Below are 9,304 nucleotides of genomic sequence, written 5' to 3'. Positions count from 1 at the left end.
GCCGGCGGTGGGGCGGGCCTAATGGGGCGGGGCGGCCCGCTTTGACAGTACTATTCACAATTTCATGACTATATGTTCACAATTTTATAACTCTATGTTCACAATTTCATAACTCTATGTTAACAGTATCAAAACTCTATGTTAACAGTATAACACAATTTTTTAATCTATATAACAAAATTGTGAATATAGAGTTCAAAAATTGTGAATATTGAGTAATATAATTTTGTATATTAAGATTTAAAATTGTGAATATAAAGTTCTAAATTTGTGAACATAAAATTTTAAAATTGTTAACATAGACTCGAGTCCACCTTGCAATGTGGACCCGGGTCCATAGCATAATTTGCCTTGCTATTCAACTTTTATTTTTAATTGTGTTTTTTTTTATATAATTGCAAATGTAGAGAAAATAGTGTAAGAATTGCAAATTGAAAAATACTATATAAACTCTCATTTTCTGCCAAAGACCTTGCGGTCTAGTGGCATCCGGTGTCCCGGTTGACTCTTTGTGCTTCAGTAGTACTCAAACAAATATGAACTCTCATTTTCTACTTTCAACTTTTACTCCACATACAAAATCTTGATGTATACACATGTATTGGAACCCACATGAAAAGAAACATCTTATCAAACACATCAGCTGAAGCACAAAGAGTCATGTGAGAGTGTAAACCGGGATACCGGGTGCTACTAGACCACAAGATCTTTGGCTAGAGAGTGAGATTTAAAAGTCCATGTAGTAAAACTCTTGAAGATTTAATGATGTGAAAGTAAAATCACTTTTGAAAGTAATAAATATATTATAAAGATAGTGAGCACCCTCATTATTGATTCTTCTCCATTTTTTTTTGTAAACCCAAACATCCACCTCATTCTCCAATATCTCGAATCTCAAAAACCTTTCTCTTCAATTTTTTAAACCTACTGAAGCACAATGAGTCAACAGATGCCTCCACTGAGAAACATGTGAGTGTACACCGAGTGCCGCTTGACCACAAGGCCTTTGGCACCCTTTCTCTTCATTAATTTTAAAATTTTGTGGATCACCATACTTCACTATATTTTAATCATTTCTTTATTTATTATCATTATAATTATTATTTTTATTATATTTAAATTAAACATATCAAAATTAATATAAATTTAAAATTATAAATGTTTTAACAAAAAAAAAAAACGCTCTACCGAGCATGTTTCCGCTAGTACGCAGAGTGCACTCCAAAGGAGAAAAAATCAATGCTCCCATCTATTAAAAACTATACAACCAGATTTTAACTCTACAAAAATCAATATAAAAACCCTTAATAAGTTGCTCTTATATTAGACATACTTTCAAATTCTACTCTATCACTTATGTGATAAATAAAGATATGCTACTTTCATCATGTGGATTCCAAGAAAAATGTTAACATCAAAAATTTAAAATGGGAGTAAAATTTGTGAATCCACATAGCAATTTCAGAACTTAAGTCCACATAGTATTCTCCCTGCTTAAAAATGGAAAATCACCACATCACCATAAGCTTTTACCCAGACTTTTAAGAACCTCAGTAGTCAGTTTGAATGAGTAACTAGTAAATAAATAAATCAAACATGTATGATTCAAGTCTAGAATTCAAATATTCTGCATTGAACAAGAAGAGTTGAGAGAACTGTAGCTCTGTGTCAGATTATAATGTGTGCAGTTTATGCATAACAGTGTTGTATATGCACAATTGATCAAATAAAGCTGTTACTCCATGCCAAATTCTACCCTGATTGAGGCATTAAATGATCCTGAAAAAATACACCAAGACAACGAAAAACCTAACAAGAAAGTAGAGTTTGAAATGAGGGAAAAGTGAACTGCACATGATGAAAACATTTAACACCATTACAATTCACAAAAATGACAATTATGACTTTATGAATGGCATCAAGGCCGCGTCTCGATTGTCAACTATCCTGGCAAAAGCAGTCACCTTCATTCAGAATCTTTACATGTATAAAACCTTGCAAATCAAAAGCAGCCACATCTATCACCAGAAACCAGCACACCAAGGAAAAGCAACTCAAGAAATTTTGTAACTAAAGGCAATCAGATTCTAATTCATGTCACATTTATCACTAGGCTTGCACTTGGTTTTTTCTCTTAGTAGCTTATCTACTAGTGTGAGTATTTTGACTATGCAGATCATAATTTGAAATGCAACTGAAAAGGTAATCATAAATTGAACTTTACTGAGGACCAGAAGCACTTAAAATTTGACTATTTCATGGGGTGGAAAAAATTAAGCCACTCCAGTGAGGAAAAAGAAAAAGAAAGTAAGAAATTGAATCAGGCTACATAAAATAGACGTGGGCTTGCTGGTCACTCAGGATAGTTCTCATCACCTTAATGGACTAACAACCCAACCAGTTATTGGATTCTGCCTTCGAATTCTAACTGTCCGTTGTGAACCACTTTGCAACCGATCAAGAATTGCGTAGGTGATCGAATCTGGTACTAAACCCTGTTCTTTTAGTTTTGCATAAAAATTAACTGCATCAGCAGTTCTCCCACATCTCTCGAGACAATCCAGTAAGATATTGTATGTGACTATGTTTGGGCTACATCCGTCAGCAAGCATCTCATCAAACAACTGACATGCCATCTCAACTTTATCAGTCTTGCCAAAACACTCAATGAGTGTGCTATATGTGACCACGTCTGGATTTAAACCCTTCTCTTGCATCTCTCTGAACCTCATATGCGCTTCATCAAGATCGCCATTCTTCCCTAGACAATTTATTAAGGTGTTGTATGAGACAATATCAGGCTTCCAATTACTATTCTCAAGTTCTTCAAATATGTTGACAGCTTCTTCAACTTTTCCAGCTCTGCCAAAGCTAGATATCAAAATGTTATAAGTGAATAAGTCTGGTGATATACCAGCCTCCTTCATCTTCTCGTAAAGGTCATGAATATGTGGAATCTGCTTTAGTCTTCCAAGAGCAGAAAAAACAACATTATACATGAACGTATCAGTACCTATCCCTTTTTCATGCATCTTACTCAGCAAGTCTATAGCCTCGGTTACCTTCCCAGCAGTGCATAAACTCTCTAGCATGGACAAGTAAGCATCCCTATCTCCCTTATCATGGAAATTCCACATGGAGCAGAACAGCCTGTGTGCTTCACCAGCATGACCTAATTTACTGAGTGTCCTTACAAGGTACGCATATATGGACTTATTCATGTATCTCTCAGAAATTTCCACAACTTCATCAAGTCTATGAAGCTTCCCTTCTGCTGCTAAAGCATATAAAATAAAGCTGTATGTAAGCTCATTTGGCCTGCAATTGTTTTCTATCATCTTAGAAAAAAGAAAGAGAGTCTTGTCAACCATACGACCCTTAGAGAGTGCTTGAATCACGGTGTTATAAGCAATCAAATTAGGAGAGCAACCCTTTGACAGCATTTCTTGGAATAAAACTAGTGATTCATTCGGCTTCCCAGTTTTTCCATTCATTCTAATCATAATTGTATATGTATACACATCAGGCTCACAGTGCCACTTTTTCATGTCTTCAAAAACCTTGTGTGCCTGTTCAACCTGGCAATACACTGCATATCAGAATTATCAGAATCAATGAGTATAATTGTATCTTACTTCTTATAAATTAGATCGCAATGAAACTGACATTATAAACTAGCATGATTATTTACTAATGAATAATATGGTTAACAAAGTGCAAAGAGTAAGAATCGGACCTTTTCTTCCTTGGCAAGAGCATCAAGAAGCATATTGTATGAAAAAATATCTAATTTGTACCCCCGCATTCTTATCTCTCGATAAACTCCCAAAGCCTTACTCGAATCGTTCAATCTCAGATAAGCCTGCAGAAGACACTTGTAAGTATAGCAAGTTAACCTCAAGTCCCATTTCTTAACCAGCTCCAAGCATCTCTTCAAATCACTACCAATTTCCGCTTCGCCGCTCCCAAAAACTCCGATAAGAAGATTAACGGTGGAGATGTTACCACGTGTGCCGGAGCGTTCCATTTCACTTACGATTTCGCGGATGTGATCTAGGCGGGTGGGGAGAGAGGACTTGGAGAGGATGAGAATGATGCGGTTGTAAGTGAAGGCGTCGTGCCGGAAATTGGGGATATTCTCGGGGCAGAATCGGAAGAAGTGGAGAGCTAGGGTTGGGGATTTGAGAGACTTGAGAACTTCGGAGGCTTCGGAGGGGGTTAACGATAGAGACAAAGTCTCGAGGTAGTCGGAGAGGTCGAGGAATTGGTCCGACGACAGAGACGGCGGCGCCTGGAGAATCTGAGCGACCTTGCAGATAAGGTCTCGGCGAGGGAGAGCGTAGCCGCGGACGTCAGTTTGGAGAGTCGGGGAATCGACTTCGATGGCGAATGACCGGCCATTATCGGCTTCCACCACCACTCTGCCGCTGTACTTTGTCGCAAATCCACGGTGCTGATAGCGGCTGAGAATCAGCCGGAGGTGGCGGCGCAGTACCATGGTCTTTCGTCAACCCCGCTTGACTGGATGGAGTATGGAATACGGAGCATCGATTGAGAATGAGAAGAGAAAAGTGGAAATTAAAAACGACGCCGTTCGGATCTAAATTCAAAACTTGGCCTTTCTGTCTGCCGGAGCCAATACTAATTGCATGCAAAAGAGAAAATTAAAAAAAAAATTGTTCTTTTTTGATAAAATATTATGTGCCATCTTTAATTATATTCGTCTTTATTTTTCATTTTTTAAATTATTTATGAAATGATTTTGTTAGCCCATTAATAGAGGAATTTCAAAACTCTAACAAATCAAGGAGTTTTTGGTAATTTCACGTAATTATGTATGTTTTATAACAGCATAATGGTCTTTATCTTCTCACGAATTTGGTTGGTTTTACAGAACAAAAGTTCATAAATCATATATAAGTTTTTCAATCTTAAACCATAAAACCATAATAATGTTGTCCTTAACCACGATGTCTCTTTTTACGCATACGAGATTAACGAGGCTTTTTGTACCGTCGCTGAAATTTAACCTACCCCAACATGTCTTCTCCCAACATGGGCTCGATGGATAATTCTGGCTCATGTAGAAACCAATAGAAAATTCCACCTTTTTTTCTTCTTCTTCTTCTTCTTATGATAGATCCTCAATAAACAAAACATCAATACATGTAGTTAGCCAAACCAAAATTTTGATCTATATATAAATCACCCAATTCAATTTCATAATCCTTTTTTGTTTCACAATCATGAATTGAGCAAAAATCCCGGAAATGGCTGATCGTAAGTCCAGCAAGGGCGCCCAATCCGTATCCTCCTCCTCTGCATCATCAGCCGCAGCGTCGCAGAAACTCGGCGCCGGCGACGAGGCCGGCGGCGGCGGCAAGAACGTCCAGAGCAGCGTCACGTGCGTGTACCAGACCCACATCGGCGGGTACTGGCGGAACGCGACGGTGGTGTGGTGCAAGAACGTGACGAACCATTCGCTGAGCGTGTCGGTGGACAGCGTGGAGACGGAGGATCATTCCACGTGTAAGGTGGATCTGAAGCCGTGGCAGTTTTGGACAAAGAGAGGGTACAAGACGATGGAGGTCGACGGGAACCGGCTGGAGGCGTATTGGGATTTCCGATCCGCCAAATTCTCCGGCGGACCCGAACCCGTCTCCGATTTCTACGTCGCCCTCGTCTCCGACCAAGAAATGGTCCTCTTCTTAGGTGACTACAAGAAAAAAGCCTACAAACGGACCAAATCCCGACCCCCCCTCGTCGAGGCCGCCCTGTTTTACAAAAAAGAACACGTTTTCGGGAAAAAAAGCTTCACGTCCCGGGCCAAATTCGACCGGACAAAAAAAGACAGCGAAATCGTAGTCGAGAGCTCGGCCTGGGGGCCGAGAGACCCGGAGATGTGGATCAGCATAGACGGGATCGTCCTAATCCACATCCAAAATCTACAATGGAAATTCCGGGGAAACCAAACCGTCACGGTCAACAAAGTCCCGGTCCAGGTCTTCTGGGACGTTCACGACTGGCTATTCCGCACCTCCGGCTCCACCCACGGCTTATTTATCTTTAAACCGGTGGTGGCGCCGGAGTCCGACAGCGACGTCGAAGACGGCGGCGGCGGTGACGACGACGGTGACAGCGTTTCCAGCGGCGGAAGCAAGTACTACTCGACCCGGAGCCATTCCACGGGGTCGCAGTTTTGCTTGTTGTTGTATGCGTGGAAGCTTGAGTGAGGCTGATCAGACCATAATGTATAAACCATAAAGATCAAATTAAAATTATTTGGCACCACATGCATATTGTAACTGTCTTGTAACAAACATTTTGTAAACAAGATTATATAAGTATACATGCGCCATGCTAATTGTGTATATCAATGGAAGGGGTCCTCTGGCCAATGATATGAAAGTGGCATATAGAGTGGGTTAATATGTGTAAATATTTAGCATTTTCTTAGATTGAAGTGTTCTTTAATGGTGTGTACTATTGAAATAGAGAAGAAGACAATACAATACAATATTCTCGCTAACAATTTATAGGATACTTTTAACACAATTGTAGTAATATGATTAGTCTAAGATAATTTTCAATAATAATAATAATAATAAAAGGTTGAGCCTTAACTTTAATAACTCTCTATTACCCGATGCTGACTCAAAGAGTATGCTATGATAAGTGCTACACTAGTACAAGGTTGTCCTCAAGGGATTTTACTCTAAGTTATGAGCTTATGATATTGGATGCGTATTGGGTGCAAACACAATGGAATCCTCCTCACATACTCATAACTCAACTTGTCAATGATACATTTTTGAGAGTTTGAGTTTTTTTTTTTTTTTTTTTGGGTAACATTTTGAATTATTTAATTCGAGGTATGAGTCAATTTGTGATATTGGCCCCCAAGGCATCAAGTGAGTTGGAACAATGTCTATTGTTTTATTTAATTGGGTTGGGCTAGAACTTATTATTACCTCATTAACGTTAAATATAAAAAAAATTTATCCCTAAATTGTGCACATATTTTGTATGCTTGTCAAGTTTACACTATGTTAAAAATATTATACTTTAATCTTTGTGGACTAAATTTTCATGACACCGTTAAGTATATCGTTAATTAATTGTCAATGTTTTTCAAAAAAAAAAATGATATAAAGAGGGGGGATAAAAATGGAAAAAAAAAAAGAAAAAAAAAGCATTATACACATCGCGCATGAGATGTGCACCAACTTGTCCCTCTTTTAAAAAAAATATATTAATAATAAAATTCACAAAAAATCATAACTCTTGCAACATACCATTTTCCCTCTCTCCTACATTCTCTTTCTTGCATTTCGTCAAAAAGTATTTTTTTAAAAAAATCAGCAAAAATCATTGTTGGAGTTTCTCTTTTTCCCAAGCTTACGATTAGTGGTGCAATTCCAATAATACCCATGTTCTCAAGGCAGAAACCCCATTATATTCTAAGGTAGTCAGTGTGGAATTTTACACGTTAACCTTTCCCCTCTATACTTTTTCCCTAAATCTAAAATTCACTTCAAGAAAAAAAAAAAAGTCAAAATTTTTGTCGCAAAAGATGGTAACTGATTAATGCAACCGTTGACTAAACAATGAACAGATTCCAAAAGTCAAAGGTCATTAATCCTACAATTGTATAACCAAATGGCCCTTGCTCTACTCTATTAGAGTATTAATTACTCCGTATAAGAAATAGGTTAGATTAGATTAGAGGTTAAACTTATGGACTATGGTATACACACTTACAATTACCATTTTCTAACATGTCATCTTGATAGATTTAATTAACGTAGGGTGTCTGAATTAATAAATCCAATAAATAAAAGAAGAATGATAATGAAGTGATTGCAGAGAATCATTAAATGACACAAGGATTTAATGTGGAAACCAAAGCTGTAAAAACCACGGGCTTTTTTTAGCCAAGCCAAGCCAAAATTTTTTATTATATTTGGTATAGGTGTTGCACATGTACAGAGGCAACCATGATGGCCATGGGAAAGAGGAAGAAGAATATGTATAATAAATGTTATATCTTTAGGACTGAATGAGTCTAGGCGTCATTGGTTGATCTTTCTGAGCCTTTTATATAATGTTATTTCTTTGACGGTTGTAACTCCTCGTAGCCTTTCCTACTTCCTGGACTTCTTCTTCATTTGACTAATATTATTATAAATAATAATAATATATAATAATAATAATAATAATACTAATAATATGGAATATTATATTATTCCATCACATCTTTTTATTAGATACATAAATTTTTTTTATTAATTTAGGATGAATCAACCAATTTATCAGTAAGTCATTAAAATAAATAGTTCTCTTTCTCTCTCTCTTTTTTTTTTTAAAAATAAAAAAATAAAATTCGGAGGTGACTAATAGAAAGGCGTAGGGATAGTAAACATTTTTCTAAATTTTTATTAAGGGTATTCCTTATTCAGTTGATTAACCCTAAATTAAAATTAAATTAATTGATATTTGTCAGTTAATTCAGTGGGTTATAATTGAATTAAACAATAGATTCTAGGATGGTTAGTACTTTCATATAGCATAGTACTTCTAAGGTATTAGGGGGGACTATAAGCATATATATGCCCTATATATTTAACTTAATATTTGTTTTGTTAGTTCAATTACCTAACAGTTCAAACCGAATTATTCAAATAATTAAATTTTAAAAACATTTAAATTAATGGTTAAAATATATTTAAATTAAGCATTGATCGATTAATAAATTTTTGGAAACACTCATGATTCTTTATGGGATAGTATATGTTCTAGATTTTCTCAATCTTTTTAAACTCAAAGAATAAATACTCCCACCATCGGGTTGATGAATTAATGAATTTAATTCAATTTGATAGGTTCATTTATTTTAAATCAAGGAAATCAAAATATTATGCATGTAAATTATTATGTACTTCTATTTGTTTAAGCTAAGATAACTAGTAACTCTTATAATCAAACTAAATAACTAGTGATACAATAACTTGTTTTGTAATATAATTCCTGGTCTAACTAGACTGTCTTGATGCAGTCTTGAATTTCTCCTCCTATTTTTCTCTTGTCGAGTTTCAAATTCGACTATTCATGAGAGTTACCTATTAGTATTCTTGGTTTAAGTCAGTACAACTTTATCTGGTTTATCTCCTTGTGGCCATTTGCTGATTAGGGTCATAATAGAGTTACTTATTGGTATTTTTTATTTGAGCTAGTAAGCCATACTGATTTCTTCTTGTGATCATTTACTGCTTAGGGTCACAATTTGAAACACAACTCATTCTTG

The 9,304-nt window shown here is 36.4% G+C and overlaps 2 protein-coding genes across 2 annotated transcripts; one reads left to right on the top strand and one right to left on the bottom strand.

Moving 5' to 3' along the window:
* Positions 1–1,735: 1,735 nt before the first annotated feature.
* LOC115996175 (pentatricopeptide repeat-containing protein At1g51965, mitochondrial) lies at positions 1,736–4,548 on the bottom strand. Its single transcript, XM_031235315.1, has 2 exons — positions 3,737–4,548; positions 1,736–3,578 (listed from the first exon to the last, which is right to left on the bottom strand). Exons 1-2 carry the CDS (start codon positions 4,496–4,498, stop codon positions 2,373–2,375), a joined length of 1,968 nt encoding a protein of 655 aa, XP_031091175.1. The 5' UTR covers positions 4,499–4,548; the 3' UTR covers positions 1,736–2,372.
* Positions 4,549–5,041: 493 nt separating this feature from the next.
* Positions 5,042–6,529, top strand: LOC115996177. The gene has a single exon (XM_031235318.1). It carries the CDS (start codon positions 5,271–5,273, stop codon positions 6,231–6,233), a length of 963 nt encoding a protein of 320 aa, XP_031091178.1. The 5' UTR covers positions 5,042–5,270; the 3' UTR covers positions 6,234–6,529.
* The last annotated feature ends 2,775 nt before the right edge of the window (positions 6,530–9,304 follow it).

This window comes from Ipomoea triloba, chromosome 11, assembly GCF_003576645.1.
Source record: "Ipomoea triloba cultivar NCNSP0323 chromosome 11, ASM357664v1".
NCBI lineage: Eukaryota > Viridiplantae > Streptophyta > Magnoliopsida > Solanales > Convolvulaceae > Ipomoea > Ipomoea triloba.
Note: the sequence above shows the minus strand (reverse complement) of the source record. Positions and strands in the feature narration are given on the sequence as shown.